Source organism: Panulirus ornatus, chromosome 33 (assembly GCF_036320965.1).
Source record: "Panulirus ornatus isolate Po-2019 chromosome 33, ASM3632096v1, whole genome shotgun sequence".
Classification (NCBI taxonomy): domain Eukaryota; kingdom Metazoa; phylum Arthropoda; class Malacostraca; order Decapoda; family Palinuridae; genus Panulirus; species Panulirus ornatus.
The window spans coordinates 21,619,123-21,641,302 of record NC_092256.1 but is presented as its reverse complement, the minus strand read 5'-3'; the positions used below and the strand labels follow the sequence as shown (position 1 = coordinate 21,641,302).

At 40.9% G+C, this 22,180-nt stretch overlaps 1 protein-coding gene across 3 annotated transcripts in view; it reads left to right on the top strand.

The window, feature by feature from the left end:
- Positions 1–5,752, top strand: part of LOC139759573 (peroxisomal sarcosine oxidase-like) — a 37,231-nt gene extending 31,479 nt beyond the window's left edge. For all 3 annotated transcript variants that reach the window (XM_071681856.1, XM_071681852.1, XM_071681854.1), the window contains one exon: positions 5,331–5,752. In XM_071681856.1, coding sequence (XP_071537957.1) covers positions 5,331–5,365 — 35 coding nt within the window. In that variant the 3' untranslated portion in view covers positions 5,366–5,752. The remainder of the gene's footprint in view (positions 1–5,330) is intronic.
- The last annotated feature ends 16,428 nt before the right edge of the window (positions 5,753–22,180 follow it).

The window sequence follows — 22,180 nt, the reverse complement described above, 5'->3', positions numbered from 1 at the left end:
ACACAGGCCACAGACAACAGACGACTCTCCTTACACACCTGTTCTGGCTAAGGGGTCACATCACTACGTTATCATAGCACCGATAACTAGTTACCTATATTGTATGTTGATGGAATTAATGATCATCAAAACCTAAAGGTTTATGCCGGAGTCCGTTTCATACTTCCGCATAATTTTTTTTCTATTTACATTTGTCAGAAACATTATTGTTACGAAAGAGTAGATGTAGTACAAGGTATCATAGCACGTGAGTTATCTCTGTACTTGATATAAATATATATATATATATATATATATATATATATATATATATATATATATATATATATATATATATATATATATATATATATATATATATATGTATATATATATATATATATATATATATATATATATATATATATATATATATATATATATATATATATATATATATATATATATATATATATATATATATATATATATATATATATATACGAAAACGCATATTCACTACTTAAGTTACATTTACTATTTGACATAGTAACTGACGCTGAATCATCAATTTAAAGATTGTGCTTCATAACTGGTAATACTTCTGGTGGAATTAATTCTATTGGAGGTTAAAACTCCTTAAAAACGGTTCTACTATTCGCATGCATGTATTACAGACGTGGTCCCTGTACTGAAATACTGAGTCCCGTGGGCTGACCAGGCGAGAGGTGATCAAAGCTGAAAAAAGGCAAAAAAAGCGAAAACAAAATGTGAGATATATTACATGTGGGAAACATTTTTAATTTCCTATCTGACATCAGAGTGATATCAAACTAAAAGTGTAATTTGATATCAGAATGCTGTCATACTAGAAATATGACACTACATAAGAATACTATTTCATTTCAGGTAAGGGAATATGAAAATGATCTCAAACTATCTATGTGTTGCAATATGATGTTGACACGATCAACTTATGAGTTGACGGTGAAACAAACAGATATTCGTAAAAAAATATTATGCTCACACATGCATACACATACACACATACGTAAATATATATGCAAGTTAGGGTAGGCTCAATTATGCTTTATGAATGAACCCAGACAAAGGAGGGGTTTGTGTTATGGGCAAAATTATCATCCGTGTACAGAAACAAACGATTTTCTTTGTTTTGATGATGGAATGATGATATTGTTGACATTAATGCAGATGGCAATGATAAGGATATCCGAATTGATAATAATGATACAGCTGTTGACAATCGTTACCATAATGCTAATGATAATCATTATCATAAGAGTTATAGCAGTGATAGTGACAATGTTATCAACAATAATGATAACGTAAAGAACAATGATGTTATTGACATGATTATTTGTTATTCATTTGACAATGTTAATGACAGTGAAAATGATGTATCAACTGTGAAAGTAATGTCGTTGTGCCGCTTGTGTATACACAAGGCAGTAATTGTTGGACTGTTAAAACAAAACGAAAAAAATATGTCTGAGGAAAAACGTGATGAAAGAACCGTTCAGTACACAACGAGCTGATATGTAATTGCAAAGCAGTCGTGAGCAACATTTTCTGTAAATAATTCTTGTCTCTTATTAACATTAAAGCTGAAGTGACGAAGAATCTTAACTGCAGTCATCTTCACCCGTGTACACCATTTGCGTACACCATTGCCAGTCTGATCTTGACGGTACCTCGCTGAAGGGGGAAAGGCAATCAGGTATTACCAAGGAAAAGAAAACATATACAGTGTCCGCAAAAAACCTCGCCCTCCTCCCCGTACACGTTCGAAGTATATATGACTCCTTTGGCCTTGATTACGTCTGGCATGGAATTTGCGAGGCCCCTAAAGTATTCTTGGTCCATGTTTTCTGTCCTTAAGACCTTGATCTCCTGAATGAAGGAAGATAGCTATGAAGTGGTGCAGGAAGTAGCTGCCTCACCGTGTGTTCTGAACGCTAAATGTACCCACATTTCATTGCTTTCAGGCAAGATTTTGGGCTTTACTCTCCTCAGAAAGGTATTATCCAACCATCTTGAAACATGGTGTAACAAATAATGTAGCCAAAGGCGAAATTCACAAAATGAAATGGCAGCCTGAGGCACAATGAGGCGGGTTGCTGGTGCACACACCATTAAAAAAAAAATCTTGTCTCAGCGACCAGATGTACGATGTTTTCAATCTGAGAGTGTCATGTGCTTGGAACCACAATAAACCCTAGCTTTTGAAAACATATGAGGGTGGACTACGGTTTTTGGGGACAATACATATATATATATATATATATATATATATATATATATATATATATATATATATATATATATATATATATATATATATATATATATATATATATATATATATATATATATATATATATATATATATATATATATATATATATATATATATATATTTATATACATATAAGAAATGCATGCATGAACAATACCTGAGACACGAAATTTTATTGTTCTGGGCTATTTCCTTTGTCTCCTGATTGCTTGCACGGGGCTTCGTCCTGCAGCCCGAGCTTTTTAACAAAATGAATGAAAGCAACTAACATGGTGACTGCAATTATTGCTGCAACTGCTTTGGCAGTTCCTGTCACTCCTGAAGCCGCTGCTCCATACACAGTTGCTGTTGTCGTTGCTTCAGCTGATTCTGTTGTTGCTGCTGCAGCTGTCCCAAATATAGGTTATGCCAGTGACCTCTTTACACAATGGGAGATATCTACCTCGTTTAGATGATAAAGAGACCAGTGTCTCGCGAGACACTCTAGTTCTTGTGTTGCCAAGTTGGGAGGGGGAAGATAGTGGTGGGTCAGGACGAGGAGGGAAAGGTTCGGAAGGGTCAGAGTGAGAGAAAGGAAGGAAGCAGCAAATTTGTAGGGAGGACAATTTTCCGGGACAGTTATTCGAGAACGCCGCGGAGTTACATCCAACATTTGTTGTGTACGTGAGTTTTTGTACCGAGAGTGTACCGGGGTTTGTGTGTTCAGACTCAGACCTGGTCTACCGAGGACAGGAGATGAGTGGACGACCAGTGAGTCAGACCTGGACCACCGAGGGCAGGAGATGATTGGACGACCAGTGTATCAGACCTGGACCAAGAGAAGTATGAGATACATGGACCACAAGTGGCTCGATGTGGACGTCTTCTGTTTAGATCTGGACAACTATTGGGGTACATGGGAAGGACAGATAACAGGGGACCTGATGGTTTATGAAGAGATCATCTTCCCCCTTGACCTGAATTGTATTAGAAAGAAGATAATAAAGCAGAAGACCCCCTTGCACCCACCTCCCCCTCCGGTTCAACTGCCGGCAAGAATGTAAGAGAAGAAGAATAAATATAAGAAATAACACCAAGGATTATGCGGAAAGAATACTGCCAGGGAAATTCTATAGAAATGTGCGAACGGATATAGTTCCCGATCTTTTTTTACAAGACGCTTCACTGAAGTAGGATTATCAACCGATGAAAGATAGTGCAGGAGGATTTGTTTAAACTTCCCTTGAGGGTATTGGTAGTCTTTGCATTTACTACATCTGGAGGAATTTATTCCAGTGTTCGACCACTCCTCCGCAACTGCAAGTACTCTTGTCACGTTGATATCAAATTTTCTTTTGGATTCGTGATTTGTACTCATAGAGCTGGCCGGCCCTGGACTACCAGAGGAAGATGAGTGGATCACATCTTATGAGTGGATCGACGATCAGTCTTACTTCGACAGTCTCAGAGTAAAACGATGAACTGGAGTACTAGAATGAAAACGATGAGAACGTGGACCAACCTGGACCAACGACCACATCTTCCTCCGAACTACCATACACTTCTCTAAAAACCACATCTTCCTCCAGACATCCACAGCTCCCTTTAAATACCACGCCTCCCTCCCAAAAACCACATATCTAATCCAACAAATATTCCTATCTACCAATAACTACATTTCCATACACCCCAAAAAGAGTTCCATCCTAGCACTATACCTCCCTCATAAAAAACTACAACTCTCTAAACGACCACACTTTCCTTCCAGCAACTACAATTCCCTTCAGACAACCTCACCTTCCTTCAAACAACATCATCATCATCTCTCTCTCTCTCTCTCTCTCTCTCTCTCTCTCTCTCTCTCTCTCTCTCTCTCTCTCTCTCTCTCTCTCTCTCTCTCTCTCTCTCAAACCAACATTCCCCTTCATTCCGACAATGTTTGAGCTCCCCAACCCTCCAAATTGGCCTAAAGTTGTAAAATTAACAAAGAACGTGCACTTTCAAGGGTAAGGTTTTGTTTATTATTTAAGGAGAGTCCTTATATGTGGAAAGTTTGCTGAGGTGATTTTACGGAAATCTCTTCGTCAGAAGTTCCTGCAAACATCTCTTTTTGCCATAGAAATTATTATGGGGGAAGTTAATTAAAAAACTTTACTTAAGTTCATAGATTTCTTAATCCGCAGTAAAGGAGAGCTCCATAAACTTATATCCTATATTCTGAATGCTAATGGTATCTATCGAGAAGCCACAAGGCGTCAGTAAAGACAGTGAATGCATTATTCATCTTGACTCACTGAATCATCCAGCGTGGGTCTTTAAGTTGAATATGCATGCCAGCATTTAGCCTGAGGTCAGAGATGGATATCAGTACCCCTTTATATACATTCCGGCCAACATCTGGTTTCTGAACATGTTAGTGTTCTAGACACATCTGTTTTGTGAGGTGACGCTGAAGTAATGTAAGTGTCAATAGTCGATTTTCAAAATACTCCATTTTACATATATTACGTGCCTAGAATATCTCAGCGAACACGTAATCTGTAGGTAATTACGGGTATAAACATCCTAAAACTACCTCAGCCAACATCTAGATGTTGTGAAACAATTGTTAACATCTTGAAGAAGCCTCCCCAACGACTGCCAACATCTCCTGTGTGAGGGGAGGAGGGTGATGAAGCCATAAATAACCTGGCCAGCTTCTGTTCCTAACCCTGCTCCGCATATCCTATCAGCCGGGAGATCCCGTGATCATCCTGGAAGCTTCCCTTCATATCCTTTTATATTTGATGAATACTAATCACACAAGTCTCTCTCTACGCTACGATCGTCCTGTTTTGAAGTCAAATGTTAGCGGTGACGCCTTGTATGCTGCAGAACGTAACTTGAATACAGCCCAAGTTAAACGTGATTGATTTGCTGGTTATGATATTTAATATGAGGGGATGGCTCAAATGGTTTGGGATCATTCTAATGCACTAAATTGACTTACCTATACTTATCTTTTGTCTATGTAATCTGGTGATTCTGCTAACTGGAGCGTCTGCTTCACCAACAGTGAAAGATGTGATAGCAGTAAGGGAAGGAGCATGAACAGAGCAACAACAAGATAATCAGCAGCCATGATAATAGAGCAGCAGCAGTAACAGTAGCAGAAGCAGCATGAGCAGCCACAGCAGCAGGAGCAGCCACAGCAGCAGCAGCAGCAGCAGCAGCAGCAGAAACCACAGCCATAACAAAAACACTAACAACAATAGCAACAACAGCAGCAGCAACAACAACAGGAGAGGCAGCACGAGCAAGACCGGCAGCGAGGCATAAGGCATGTGATGTGTTGGTCAGTTGTGGCCACGAAGCGTGTTCGAGAGGCAGACAAGTTCTCCCATCTGTAAAGTGTAAGGAATAGCTTATGATGATGGTCTGCTGCACACGTGAGATAAAGGCTATGAATTAGAAGAAAAAATAAAGGAAGAAATTCTGCGGATGGAGGTTATTTCATATATGATAACCTTCACTCTGCTCCAGTCAGTTTGATGCCCAAGGTCTTTGAGACGGACAGATAGGAGATTGTATTCTCGACTATACCTAACTCTATCTTTATGTTGTTTAACTCTGATGTTAAGAGCCTTAGCTGTTTGATCAATGCAAAACTGATCAGACTTTGGTCATCGAATCGACTGGAGCAGTTTTAAGATTATCACATACAATTGCTTAGTATTGGATAGAAATATTGTTGAATTATCTCTTACCAAACATAACAGAGATATTGATATGAATTAGAATGTTGGTATATATAGATTAGATAACTTTATAAGTGAAAAAGTTTTTAAGCATATTCCCCAGAACATAGGTTTACTTGAGTTTGTTCATCACCATCAGACTCGTGGACTCTTTCTCCCCTTCACCCATGGTCTTCTCCCTATATCCTGAGCCTCCTTCCATTCTTCCTCTCTCTCTCTCTCTCTCTCTCTCTGGTTGTTGACAGGCTTGTTTACACCGCCCGTCCCCAAGGTAGAGCATCATATATTTTCCTTTATCTCGTCTCCAGCCGGACGCTCCCGTCCAAACTCCATTATCCTTCGCTTTACGTCTGATAGTAAACACTGTAACCAATGTAGATGAATAATAGATGTGAATGACTCGGAGCTCTCCTGTTTTTTGCAGTGATTCACGTTTAGGGCCGATGAATCCCTGATGCATGCAAATGTGACCTAGTGTCACGAAAGAAATGAGTGTGGAGTTGTTCGTTCGGTACTTGTATCAATGATTATTTGTAATCGATGTAATCATCTTAATGTAATCACAATGATTCCTTTGCCGATATTTACGCACCGGTCACCCATGCAAAAGTAATGTAAACATATAAGAAATGTGGCTTAGTTTCTCGGTGGGACTCACCAGGTTCTTGTCTTGGAAGGTAAGGTAAAGCGTTATAGTTTAGCCACTCAGAGATTGTCGTCTTAGCCAGATATTGCCAGAATATCTGAAGGCGTCGAGCAGCAGTCCCATGGTCTAACACCTAACACAAATAGAAATACTACTACTACTACTACTACTACTACTACCAATAATAATAATGATAAAGATAGCCTCTTGCAAGAGATATATAAAGAAAAACGAACTCAAAAGGATTTAGCATCGTTTACAATCCAGAACGTGTGAAGCGAAGCGGTCAGACAATTAGAGAAAATGGGACGTGATTCTCCGTCGAACTTGTTTAGAAATCAATGAGGAAAGCAGACAAGATTCCCAGACTCGCTGGTGAAGTTTTAGCTGCTTGGTAGAGAAACGTTGCGCAGCTATGTCTGCTGAAATGCAGCTGTAATTTTCATTACGTGATTTGTACTGAATATGCATCTATTCCTTTATGATCATAGTTTTCGAATATAGTATAACATAATGTAATATATATATATATATATATATATATATATATATATATATATATATATATATATATATATATATATATATATATATATATATATATATATATATATATATATATATATATATACATACATACATGGAACGGGGGGCTGGAAATCCTCCCCTCTCGTTTTTTTTTCATTTCCCAAACGAAGGAACAGAGAAGGGGGCAAGTGAGGATATTCCCTCAAAGGCCCAGTCCTCTGTTCTTAACGCTACCTCGCTAATGTGGGAAATGGCGAATAGTTGGAAAGAAAGAAAAGAAAGATATATATATATATATATATATAAATCTAAACTTTTTCATAAAATCTCAATCAATGATTACCATAAGTTCAGAGTGTTACAAGCATAATAACTACCACTTGTTCAGGCGAGACGTCTTGAAGTCTCTTACCATCTCTTCAGCCATGAATCTTAAAAAAAAAAATCAATAGATAATATTTCTTATCGTAGGTTGGTTTAGGTTCTTATCTTTGTGAAATTGTCTCTTATCTCAGTGGAGTATTTTCTCTTATCTTCGTAAAAGTGTCTCTTATCTTAGTGAAAGCGTCTCTTATCTAAGTGAAAATGTACAGGCCTGTTAAGCCACTTGGGTCCCGGCCAACTTGGCAAGAGTCCCATGAAGGGGAGGGTCTTCCCAAAAGCCAAATTACACTAAATGGAAACGATGGGGTTAATATCCATCAGTTTTTTCGTCTTCAGAAAAAACGACCATTTCGTCTTTAGCTTAAAATCCGAACTTCTTTGGCACGGAAGATGCTATGACGAGAGCCTTAAGAAGGAGAGGGTTGGCGAGACACTTTCTGTCTCTCTCCCTCTTCAACTTGACAGAAGTAAGTGTTGCGACGTCTGTTTATCATAGTTGTTTGGACGCCATGAGGACCTCCATGGATTGTCCCATGACATGCGTCACCCTCTCGAGAGGAACCAGCAGTTCTTTCCATAAACTGTCGTTTTTCCTTTCTCTGATATGATCCGAGCTACTTGTTGGGATGCGCTTCATTTCCGCAACCTGACAAAAGGACATTAAAGAAGTGAATACTTACTTCCGGGTTAGAAAAGGCAGTCGGCCTAAACCCAGCTCAGGTATTCATCCTTCCCTCGGGGGCTGGTTCATAAATGGATCCTGGCTGAGGCTGATGTGTGTGTGTGTGTGTGTGTGTGTGTGTGTGTGTGTGTGTGTGTGTGTGTGTGTGTGTGTGTGTGTGTGTGTGTGTGTGTGTGTGTGTGTGTGTGTGTGTGTGTGTATGTATGTAAACACACATAGAAGTAAAAACACGATATATATAAACAAAATTATTAGGCGGGGCAACACAAGAGTAAAACCTCTCCGTGTAACTTGCAAATAGAATCACAAACACGCACAGCCACATATGCCAATCCTTATCTTTACTCTTTCAACTGTTTCTTCCAGCTCTCTTTCACTCTCTTCTTTAGAGTTTAACGTTGACCTCTTGATTTTCTCCGATTTCTCTTTCTAACCTAAAGTTGCTTCGCCTTTCATGCATCTTCTTGAGTGCCTTTTTTCTGTTTACTCATTCCACTGTGCTGTTCCTTTTATTCTCTTATTTTCGTCTTTCTCAATGTCTTGGGCGCGACGCCACAACATGTGATGGTCGGGCCTTCCACTTGACCCTTAAGAGTTAGGACAAAATTCTCACTGCCAGACTCAAGGGTAATAACCTCATGCTCAAGGGATTGTTCTATATATTTTTCCTGCAACTTCTGCGATGAAATATATATATTGTCTTGTCATCTCATTCACTCCAGTGTTTTATCTCTGCAATATATCATTCACCTTCCTGTCTCTGACCGCAATTTCTGCCATCATTTCTTTCTCTCTGTTTCCTTCGCATCCATTTGGTGATATTCATACTTATCTGGTCAGATCTTTTCTAAAAATTTTCCAGATGAAGTCTTTGACACTCTTCATACTACAGACTCACACACACATACACACACACACACACACACACACACACACACACACACACACGTCCTACAGAGTAAACATCACACTGTATTTATGCCTTCGTTGTACTAATGTCAAGTTGATATCAAATCCATTTTCCATTTTCCATCTCTTTTCAGTCTTCATCTTCCACCGTGCTGCAAAAGACTTCAGGTTGTTGATTGAATGGATGAGTAAGTATTTACAACTACCGGCGCCGTGTCACGTGATGGTTAAGGCAGCAACTGTTGTAGTGCAGTTTAATTACATTTTGCTACGTTGTGTTACTTATCCAGGTCGTAGCGTCCGCATAATCTGTTTACACATTCTGTGCCTATTATGTGTAATGTTTATTTCTGGTACTGGGCTTCTGTTTACATTGTCTGGAGCGAGGGGATACCAGCTGTGTGCTTTATTTGTATGACAAAGGTCTGCAAATTGTGCTCAATGTTTACACTTTCCAGAGCTGTTAAATGTGTACATTGTTGACAATGGTGAGGGATGAAGCGCTTTACGTTTTAGTCTGCCAGCAGCGTTGTCTGTACTGTTTATTCTGCCAAACGCCGCACTCTATAATACCTTTATTTTAACAACTAGCTCCAACTCTTCAGTGTCCTGCCCCATCAACATGCCTCTAGCGACTCCCCGTATATAAGTATATAAGTATATAACCCGTATATAACTCACTCCCTTATGGGTATGTCTTTTTAGGAGATCCATTGTCGATATAATTGCCTCTGGTAACTCTTCCCCAGGTCAACATGCATCTGACATATTGATTCCTCTGGAGATGTGTTCCCGAGTAACACCACAATTTCCACAAAGACATTCCCTCACAAGCATACGCTCGACCAACAACCTCCTCCATAATTCTGAATAGTTCTCACCTGATTGGAGAAGGAGCTTGGTGATGTGGGTTGAAGAAGAGGGTTCCCGAGCCACCTCACCCCCAACATAGTCTAAGGTTTGTTTGAGGAGGAGGGAGAGGATATTCCCTGCGACAGGGAGAGCAATTTGTATGTTATTGTGTGACTAGTTTTGTCCTGGGCTGAGAGAGAGAGAGAGAGAGAGAGAGAGAGAGAGAGAGAGAGAGAGAGAGAGAGAGAGAGAGAGAGAGAGAGAGAGAGAGAGAGAGAGAGAGAGAGAGAGAGAGAGAGAGAGAGAGAGAGAGAGAGAGAGAGAGAGAGAGAGAGAGAGAGAGAGAGAGAGAGAGAGAGAGAGAGAGAGAGAGAGAGAGAGAGAGAGAGAGAGAGAGAGAGAGAGAGAGAGAGAGAGAGAGAGAGAGAGAGAGAGAGAGAGAGAGAGAGAGAGAGAGAGAGAGAGAGAGAGAGAGAGAGAGAGAGAGAGAGAGAGAGAGAGAGAGAGAGAGAGAGAGAGAGAGAGAGAGAGAGAGAGAGAGAGAGAGAGAGAGAGAGAGAGAGAGAGAGAGAGAGAGAGAGAGAGAGAGAGAGAGAGAGAGAGAGAGAGAGAGAGAGAGAGAGAGAGAGAGAGAGAGAGAGAGAGAGAGAGAGAGAGAGAGAGAGAGAGAGAGAGAGAGAGAGAGAGAGAGAGAGAGAGAGAGAGAGAGAGAGAGAGAGAGAGAGAGAGAGAGAGAGAGAGAGAGAGAGAGAGAGAGAGAGAGAGAGAGAGAGAGAGAGAGAGAGAGAGAGAGAGAGAGAGAGAGAGAGAGAGAGAGAGAGAGAGAGAGAGAGAGAGAGAGAGAGAGAGAGAGAGAGAGAGAGAGAGAGAGAGAGAGAGAGAGAGAGAGAGAGAGAGAGAGAGAGAGAGAGAGAGAGAGAGAGAGAGAGAGAGAGAGAGAGAGAGAGAGAGAGAGAGAGAGAGAGAGAGAGAGAGAGAGAGAGTGCTATCTCACCATCCTGATTCTGTAGAATACACACTGTCAGTGCAGTGAGGCAGATGATTGCAAGGGCTCTCAGGAAAGGGATTAATTTAGATTGTCCAGGAAAGCAGTGGAGATAGGAGATGTTATATGCAGATGAAACTGCTTTATTAGATGGGCTGGCAGAGGACCTAAAGTCTCCAGTGAAGGCCTTAGGAGGCGTCTCTGAGAAAGATAAAGAGGTGTGCTGAGGAGGAGGGATACCCTAGGGAAAGGAATAATGAAAGGTGAGCGAGAGAAGGACTTGTGGGTGCGTCGGGCGGCAAGACACACAAGGATTGTGTACGAAGCACAGAAGGGAAATAATTTCCATGGGAATGTGGTCTGATGTCCTAGGACGTGGCAGTATGGTAGGATAAACCGAGATGAGATATGAAGTAGAAGGTGTGCTGAACGACAATCGAATGGGCTATATGGTACAAGATAGGATCTATATGGAAAAGGTGGGGTACATGGGGATTTAACAGGATACGTTGGGATATAGGAGACGGTGGAGAGATGCGTAGGGAAGCATGAGAAAGAATTAGGACGATCAGGAAAAGATATTGTAAGTGAGGATGTCCGAGGGATGGGGAAGAGTGTGTAAGACTGCAGTGATCACCACCTACCACCAATAGTGAGTAGAAAATGTTTGTCTTAAAACTGAAGATACTAGGGTACATTCCCACCACTTCTTGCACATAAATAGTTTCGTTAGCACCCACAATACTAATGAGGGATCTTAAACGTACCACACTGACTCCTAGAACTCATTTTTCTCTTCAGTTACTTGTTTTGTTGGCACCCCTGGAGGAGCCACTGGCATCTTGAATATCTTCTGTGTTGATACTAAAGATTCTTGTAATTTGCAGCACATTCAGAAACACTTGTGTTGCGACACTCCTGTTAAAGTTGCGATTTCTTTTGCTTTGTGTGACTATGATGCTTGGGTTGTTGCTTGGTATTATTGTAGTGTTGTTGATGCCTGGTGTTGTGATGACTGTAGCGTTGTTGACACCTGGTGTTGTGGTAACTTTGATGGTGTTATTTGCTGCATGGTGTTGTGGTGACTGTAGTGTTGTTGCTACGTGGTGCTGTTGTAAATGAGGTGTTGTGTTTCTTCCAGATAATGTGGTAACTCTGTTGGTGTGTTGTCTGATAATGAGAAGACAAATCTGCTCGCTTTATAACGCCTCGTAAATCCCAACTCTAAACTTCCCAACGGGCAGTAAATCTCCCCAGGATGGGATTTGTGGCGCCACGCGAATACGCCATTAACGGGAAAGATTTTCCCAGCATGAAGAAGAAAAAGTTAAATTAGTGCAGTTGACTCGAAGGGAGACGAAGGTGAGGGTGGTGCCCAGCTGTGTGAAGAGGTGACATCTGCCTGAGTTTGGAAGAGTGACGTATGACCCTTGTTGATGGTCATGACGTGTGGCTGTATTCTAAGAACTTTATGTACGTGATAGATTTAGCATAAAGACCTGATCACATATCCTACTCTTCAAACGAGAAACACATAGACACTTAAACAAGCTGAGGAACAGCCTCACACACACACACACACACACACACACACACACACACACACACACACACACACACACATTATAACGTATGATATGCACATATCCTTATCATTATTCTCACATAATTCGATGAACACAGTGCAGCTTCAAGGCTGCGCTACAACTATAACGTCAGTCCACTTAAGAATTCGATATCTTTTCCTCTAGCCTTTCACATAATAGGAAGAGTAAGCTATCTCTTCAAGAGAGAGAGAGAGAGAGAGAGAGAGAGAGAGAGAGAGAGAGAGAGAGAGAGAGAGAGAGAGAGAGAGAGAGAGAGAGAGTTTTGTGTTGTTCCTCATGACCTTAAAACTCTAAAATATAATGAATTCCGTCTCCTTGTGGTCGGGCAAAGGGATGGGTGGGGTGGGAGAGGAGGAGGGGACCAGTGCGGCTGTTGATACAAGATGCGGGCGGCCGCTCTGGCTGAGGCTGTCGACAATAGAGAGTAATTTAGTTCGGCACCAGGACGTGCCAGATGTCAAGTTCCTCAATGCTCCAGCCACACCAAGTTTTGGACTTATTTTGATTCTATTTCCATTTTTGAATATATGAGTTACCTCCACTAAACCAGTCCCAGAATTCCGACACACAGTTTTATCCCCCACCTCCGAGCGAAATCTGAAGTAAGAAAGAAAGAAAAAAAATGATAAAAGAACCCGCAGAGACGTCGGCGGGAAGTTTGGGTTGACTTGAACGCAGGAAAATAACGTAGAAATACCCTCGCCACTTGGCAATTTAGCTGGTGGTCTAGGGGAAGGCCAGGCCATACTAGATGAGGTATAGAGTCATCTCACATTTTTACTCCCGCTTTCCGACCACTGCTCTCACGGGCTGTAAACTTGCTGTAATCGTCTCCATACATCAAGATACTACACAAGAAGCTGCTCACTTCATCATGGGGGCTGGCCACCCCTGTCCCTCAGTTACGGGGTGCGAGAGGGAAAAACGGCGTAGATCCTATCAAAGAAAGTGGGAAGGGAACGTCCCACACTATCAAGGTTTCCCGGACCTTTAGATGGGTCGGGGAGACCTCGCCCTCCACCTTCCGTAATGGGAGGGGCGCAGGAGGGAGGGACACAGAGAACCTTTCCATTCCTGTGATGGAATGAGTCTTCTAGCACTAGATATATTTGCTGTGGTCACCCGTAACAGCACCTCTGCCACAGGGCCTGTGAGACAGCTACTTGTATCCTTGAAAATATTCCTGTCACCATTGTATTATCTTGACTGCCTTCAGAATATACTTTTATTGCCTCGGGAGACTAAGGTTTTCAGCCTAAGATGATTTTTTTGTTGTTGTCTTCTCTCATGAATTACTTTTATTATCCTGTGAGCGTTTATTCATTACCACCGGCTCGTATCATTAACCTTCCCTGACTCACTCTTTTTCGTTTCTCCTTGTCTGTACCCTCTTGTTCTCAGGCAGTAGTGCAGTTATATTTTGAGCAGTACTTTAGTTATATTTTGAGCAGTACTTTAGTTATATTTTGAGCAGTACTTTAGTTAAGCTTTGAGCAGCATTTAATTCTGTTTTGATTGGTACTGTAGTTATATTTTGAATAATACTGTCGTTGTACTTTGAGCAGCACTGTAGTTATATTTTGAGAAGTATTTCGGTTGTATTTTGAGTAATCTTTCAGTTATATTTTGTGTTGTGCTGTAGTTATATTTTGTTCAGTACTTATATTTTGAGCTGCACTATGGTTATATCTAATCAGTACTGTCGCTACATTTTGAGTAGTTTCATAGTCATATTTTGAGGGAATCTACATCATCCACCTCAACTTGTTTGTTGTTATTCTTGTATCATATTTTGATACATCTTTAGACTTTATTCTTAACATCCACTTATTGTACTGTTACTTATCTTATATGCCAAACTGCGTCGAAGTTTCCGATATGCAAGAATATGTGCGAAGATTAGAATATTGACTTATCTGGGAAAATTATTAAAAGGGAAAAGTAATACAGTTTCGTCTTCTAATCACGTTTTACGTCCCAAAGATCTTTTAAAACTTTTAGAATATCTGATGACTTGATTCTAGCTTAGATTCAGGTCGCAGATCCTTTTTACAGACGTCCAAATGTTTCTTTAGAAGCAACTTTGTTTTCATGTGGCCAGCAGACGACGTGCTGGAATCGTTAACGGTAGTATTTGCCTTATGAACAGTTACTCCAAGGATGCGTTTGTCGAATACTGAAAAAGGATAAAGAGGATGCAAATGGTTATCTCGTATTATCTTACTAAGATGACGTCAGACTCTCAGCTTCTACATCAGATCAGAAATATCATCTGTAATCTTCAGTTATACTTTACAATGTCGTCCTGTAATTCATTATACTTCGAAATATCGCTCTGCAGTTTACTGTACTTCAAGATATTGTTTGTAACTCCTCATGCTTCAAGATATCGTCTTGTAATTCATTACTCTTAAAGATAACGTTCTGAAATTCATTGTCTAAAACATATTGTACAAGAAGTAGTTTTATTTAGGATTTTGAAATTCATCTGTTTCAGGTTATTTTACTGTAATTCATTATTCTTCAGGATTTAACCCTATAATCATTTGCACTTTCACTTATCGTCTTGAAATCCATTACAGATTCAGAGGATGTTTCCTCGCAGGGTTGACGACTGACGTACACACACATGTGAATCAACATGTGTACCACCATGAGGAGCAGATTGCATCCTTTGACGATATATGTCAGTCGACGCTGTCTCACTTTCAAGATGTGATCATGTTTTGAACAAGTTGACGAATAACTGATCTTCGAAACACCTTCAGTTGTTTATTATCAAAAGTGTAGCGGAAACGAGACACGACCGGAATAAATTAGAAATATTTTGCGGATCATCTTTCTTGCGAACAGAGTAAAGATTCGACCATACTAGTGTTCCTGGGACTATCGTAGAATCACACACAACGACGTCAGCTTAGGAACATTTATACACTCGTGCTAAACTTTAGCCATTAACTACACCATGACACTGTTTTGTCTCAGTTCAGTGGCAACATTGTACACGTGTAATGCGTGAGATTGTTAAGGAAACCAATCGGGAGGTCATTAAAGTTCAATTATCGCTTTGCCGTTTTCAGCAGAGTGGGGAAACAGATCCTCGGCTCTGCGGTGAGGTTCTGTCCTCTGGATATGGCTTATGTCTCAGTGTTGAGACACTTGCTAGGTCACACTACCCGGGGTGTAGTGAAATGCGTGATCTGTTGTACATGATGTCATTTCTCATGTGGAAGTATATAATCATAACCTACTGGGAGAAAAAGAATGTATCAGTTTCGTACGTGTTACGCGTGTATCCGTATGTTGATCCCTCATGAAATACAAAGACGTGTTTATGAGAGATGACACCGGTTCGATGTTTATTATAGACGTTTTGTTAAGAAGACAGTGCTTAGGTGCTTTGTATTATCATGGTGTGAGAATCAGTTTCCTTTTACAGTGAGCATAAACTCAGTTACATTATATGGCATGTTATCTGAATATTTGAAACAGTTTGTCACTGTTATTCTCCTCAACACCACGGTATGATGATTGAGTACGGCTATACGATCCTTGAGTACGACAGCACGACCACTGAACATGGGTAAACGATCCTTGGGTACGACGGTACTGGACACAGGGATATGAAGGCGTGGCCTTTGCCCTAACCCTGAAAAGTCAGGTCTAAGTTCACGCCAATCATGCCCAAGGATCGAAATGTCAGTCGTAAGAGATATACTGTCGTCATCTAGAGATTTACCATCTTGGTTAAGGGATAGTAAAGGTCACGCTATCGTACTCATGGGTCGTACCGCGGTGCTCGAGGGACGTAACGCAGTGCTCAAAAGGCTGAGCAGATATATCTTTTCTGTCGTTTCGATTTTAGCCCAAGTAGTCCATGGTGGCTACAGGAATCCTTCTAGAGGAGAGCTAAGTGACTAGAGTAGTCCATGGGTTCTACAAGAGCCCTTCTAGAACAGAACTAGGTGGCTACAGTGGCCATGGCTGTAACAAGAACTCTTCTAAAACGGAACCAGGTGTCTACAGTGGTCCATGGCTGTCACTGGAGCCCTTCTGGAGCCAATACCACTTAGCCAGATGGAGCCTGAGGGGTACAAAGGCTGTTGATACTAATAAACCTCTGCCTCGTGTCTCGGTAAAGACCAGGAAGGCCCAGCGCCCATTATATTAATTACTTTTGGATGTGGCCGAATGTGGGAAGGCACTCATTCTGTAGTATATCTAAAATTTTGGAGGGAAAATTAATCGCGGCAGAAACAGAGATTGACGATGAAAAGCCTCACAAAAGTTGACAATGGAAAATATTCGAGACTGACTTTTGATAAACATGTACTTTTCATTGGACGATTTTGGTTTTCTGTTGTGCTTTGGTGATGACAATAATTCTGGTCAGGTACATAATAACAAAAAACGTTTTGGATTGTTCGATTTTACTTAGTCTAATTTATCTTGATTTATCGTTTTCTACCGTAAAGTATGCAGCATATTTTTTTCCAAGTTAGATTTGTGTTCGTGTCCATGTTTGTGTTTATGCTAATGGTAATTACGCGAAAGGTCTATGATATTCTGGGCATTTATTTCTGTACTCTATATTTCAACGTTGTTCAAACAATTACCTAGACAAGATCGGCGACAGTTTGTCGGATTTAATTGCTGTGGACTGCAAGAGAGTCATTAGGCCAAAATTCATAATACACACGCAAAAATGAATCACAAAAATATTCATAATGATCCCTTGGATCAAACTACTTTGATATTCTTATTTTCGTTCGTTTGTCTTCCAGGTCGAGACTATTTTGTGGACACTCCGACAGAATTGTATGATTTGTCATTTATATTGCGATGTTTTTCTTGTGTTTATACCTTTTCAGTTAATCCCTTGAGTATAGCAGCACGATCTTTGAGCACGACAGTACGACCTTTGAACATGATGGGCCAGGTCGTCATGCCTAAGGGTCGCATCTTCAAAGGGTTGCATCATCATGTTCAAGGATCGCACCGTCATGCTCAAAGATTGCACCATCATTCTCAAGGGCCTTACCGCTGTGCAAAAGGATCGTACCGTCTTGTCCATCGGGTTTAGAATTTGAATGGCAATGATGAATTATTTCTCCATTCTTATACTGTTATTGACGGCAGCATTTAATATGAATAACAGATGGTCGCTTTTTTTTTGCAACAAAGGCTTCTGTTTTGGCTGAATGGTGATCAAAGAACTTTTTCCTGGGAGTTTCATGCTGAGTACTGATCAACTCGACTTTTGTTGGATGATAACTGTACTCTGATTCTATCAATTTAGGGCAGTGAAAAGAAATAGATATACTAGATAACATCGTACCAAAAGTCATGTAAATACAGCAGTGAATTATCTACAGTCTTGCTTCAAACGTTGACCATTCTGACATACTTGCACCATGATCATAACTTTTTCTTCGTCTCACAAAAGATGGAACGTACGAAGTTTCTTCCTCACCTTTGAACAACTAGTTCCATTCCGCGTATTGTCTACATGCTATCCAGGAAGGGAGAGTATGGTGGTAGGGTAGGTAGTCACAGACGATAGCTTTTCCATGAAGATCTACTACCACTTCGAAATATTAATGTGCTGAAGTTCGTTCTTTCTGGGAAAATAAAAGCTATATCATTATACTCGTGCATACCTGATGTCTGGAAATGTTTTGAAACGTGTACGCTGCGCTTACTTTTTCTTTAATGTATGTCTGATGTATCTATGGAGGAATCTGTTTCAACGACCGTCCACTCTTGAGCTAAGGACCCTGGTGGAGAAAGGTCTGGTGGTAGAGACCCTGGTGGGGGGAAGGTCTGGCGCTGGAGACCCTGGTGGGGAAAGGTCTGAGGGAAGAGATCCCGGTGGGGAATAAAAGGACTGTTGTTTTGGGACCGTGGAACAAACCAGTATGCTTCCTCCCACCAAGTTTCGGCATATCTATAATCCTCTTAAGAATCTCCTCATCTCTCCATCACTATGTACATGACAGCCCGAGCTTGTGCCAACACCACCACACAATGCCCTGGCTTCTCCAGCTTCTCACGGTGACACAGTCTTCCCTAAAGGCGTGTCGCCTTCACACTAATGCCTCCTAAGTAACTAATGTCCCATGTTTCCTCAAGTCAACATCCCCGCACTCAAGCCCACTTTCCCTCGAAAGCAGACTTACTTTACGCCATCCTTCTTCCCAGAGGCAGACTATTTACTTACTGCGCTAACACACCCTTCCTCACACAAGGTCCATCCTCGGAACAACCTATTTTTTTTTCCACACTACCTCTTCCTCCTGGCTTGTGCTTGTTAATGAGATGTGCCATACGTGTCTCCGTTAATCATATAAGATCAGGAAGAGACCACACTGTCCTCAAAATTCAGTCTTTTGGATTCCTGGGGCAACTTATTGGAGGGTTCATTTACTCATAATTTCCCATTCGCAGGTGTGATTCTTCGTCGGGCAGATGCTGCCGCTTGTCTTTTTGGTCAATTGTTTATCTGTCTGTCTGTCTTTCTGTTTGTCTGTCCTCATAATCGAAAAAAAACAGGGATAGGAAATCCTTGAATGTGTTTATCTCAGCAAATCCTGATGAGGTAATGATTTCTTCTCCATTCTAAGCCTGGCTTCGTCTGTCACTTCAGGATAGTAGTGCTACCCACGCCTCATTTCTATTTACTGCCGAAGAAAATGAGAACTTTATGCGAATTTCTAAGAATGACTATTTCGATTTGTGCTGGTCAGGGAGGTGCTTCTTAGTCTGGAGATCAAATAACTCCTTCAGCTTTATCCTGGTCAGGATATATCTCATATGTCGAAAGTCAAACGTTTGTGTTTATCTTCATTAACAATAAAAAAGAAAATAATGTGGGTAGAGAGCCACTATTCTTAAGAGTTCGACGCTGCAAATAATCTATTACTGAAAGCAGTAAGAAGCAGATATCAGTGGACAGAAAGAAATCCTGTGGATGAAGAATCTAAGTGAAAACGCAATGATGTATTAATGAAAATGCAATACGATAAATACATATCTGATACTAATAGAAATATGTTTATATGATGCATTTACAGACATTAGCAATGTGACTGCTGCGATTTGTAGACTCTACACATATGCACACATCTGGTAGGCTGAAAACACAGCAAAGCACTGCTGACGATATGAGGACGTTTTTTCTAATCCGAATTGTTGCAGGTTGCAAAAGTCAAGGAAAGTCCATTTGAGCATTTGGCAAACCTTACTCCATTGGCCTAATTAAAAATTTACCCTGACTCAGTGCAATGTCATCTTTTTAATCTTAGATTAACGTGAAGTTTGTCGTTAAGTTTGGTCATCCATTGGGTAAGCAGAAACGAAATTACCTGACAATGTTGGCCCTCCTCACACTTAGTCACGAGACCACTAAGCCACTGGTGCACCCAAGGAAGGACAGTTCTACGTCTGGTGTGGTTTCATCCACACAGGAAACTCTCTTGAGCTCCTGAGGTCACAGCCAATTTTCCTTTATCACCAACAGATCGACAAAACACCCAATTAAGTCTGGCTCAGCCAATCTCCGTTCCCAGGTCTCTCGCTTAGTGAATTTCGTTCGTCACGTCATTTATTCTAAGTGCCAAGAACTCTGCTTATTTTGATTCTGTGGGCTTCAGCCTTCAGTTCCCCCTGGTCACTGTCAATCCCGAACAGAAGGAATCGTAAAATCGTAACAGAAGGGATTGTAAATCATTAGAATATAAGCTAATGTGATTATATCAACGAACGGATACATTCGTAGTAACTATAGCAACAAACAGATGTATTTGTAAGTAAGCTAGGTTCATGCTAACTACTGTATTGAAATTAGTCACTACACAAGCTAATCAACTTAACTAACCACGGCAAGGGTATCAACGACCACTTCCTGTGTCCACTCATGCCATCTACACTCCTGAACAGGAATTCCAGAACATGCAAACCACCAATCAGATTCTGAGTTCACCGAGCACACACACACACACACACACACACACGCGCGCGCGCGCGCGCGCGCATGTTGTGGTATTCAATGTTTCGACTCACGAGTCTAAGATATAGGAAATGACATACAGTCAATCCAGCTGTTCATCCTCTCCTGTGAAGATGGTCGACAGATGGATACCTGGAGTCAGCAGGAGTATGAACATGTATATGAGTATGAACAACAGTATTAAGATATGGTACGCATATCTCAGCCAGGCTGGCAATCAATCCTTCCCTTTGGAACTGACCAGTGAATAGGTAGTTAGCGGAAACCAAACATGAGCGCCCCATGAGCGAGGTGGATGGGAGGAATCTATCGACTTTTCACCCGACCTCCTTCCTGCCCCGTGTGCCGTTCTCACGTGGACCTGGACCGAGGTGCCCCATAATGTGCGTCTCAGTCATACCGATGTGTATATATATATATATATATATATATATATATATATATATATATATATATATATATATATAGCACTATAGGCTGTCAGCGATGTGACAGTCCAGATATCATACCTGTGGAAATACAATTAATTTCACGAAGTCGAAATGATTTTGTATCATAAAATGAACATGAGGGAATAATCTGATCACAACTTTATCTTGGTTAAGCTGCGAATATCAGTTCAGCTTCTATAATCCCATCAGCTGCCTGTCTGACAGATAATCAGGATTTTACCATCACTATATTGACTCTGTTACTGCATGGTTAAAGGTGAGGATATAACAATGTATCCTAACTTTCTTTTATCATTTCTTAGATCTGGGTAATATGATGATATACATCATTTATCTGTCTAGATATAATGTGTGTGTGTGTGTGTGTGTGTGTGTGTGTGTGTGTGTGTGTGTGTGTGTGTGTGTGTGTGTGTGTGTGTGTGAGTGTGTGTGTTTAGTAGGCTTCGGAATATACAGCATACTGTAGTCTCTATTGGATCTCCTTTCTAGAACAGTATTAACTGATTTTGTCCTTAAATAAATCATACATTCAGCAGGAAATAAAGAAAAGAGCAATAACTTGGCATCTATGTGTAATCATAGATATGCCGTATCATCTGAATGAATTTTTAGATCGCATAATCTGTATTTTCTGCGTTCTTAACAGTACCACCGGTTCGGCCCGTGACCGTCTGCTGATCTATATCTGATACACGAAGGTTTCACCAGCAACTTTTACCAAATTACGAGCGTTGATTGTGCCCTGCAGCAGCGTGACCGAGTGGGACTCTGGCGCTCCTACGTCACTCAGTGTTAGAACGCCGCGCTAACACACAGACTTGTGTCACCAGCAATAGGAGGAGGAAGACTAAGGGATACTGTTTATGATTCTGTGGTAAACTGTGGATAAGTGACTCGAGGAGACTTTACTGGTTACGATAAAAAGCTTATAACGTCAACGTATTCAGGGAAGTAGATTATATGGGTTACATTATGTAACAGTGCCCAAACGAAGCGTCTGTATTGGGATGAAGGGGGTAATATGTAGGTAGTGTGGGAGCCAACGTTCGTGTCTTTCGTCATTACAGATGAAGCGGTGAATGATATACCGTGTCATTATGGGAGTGTCTGCCAAC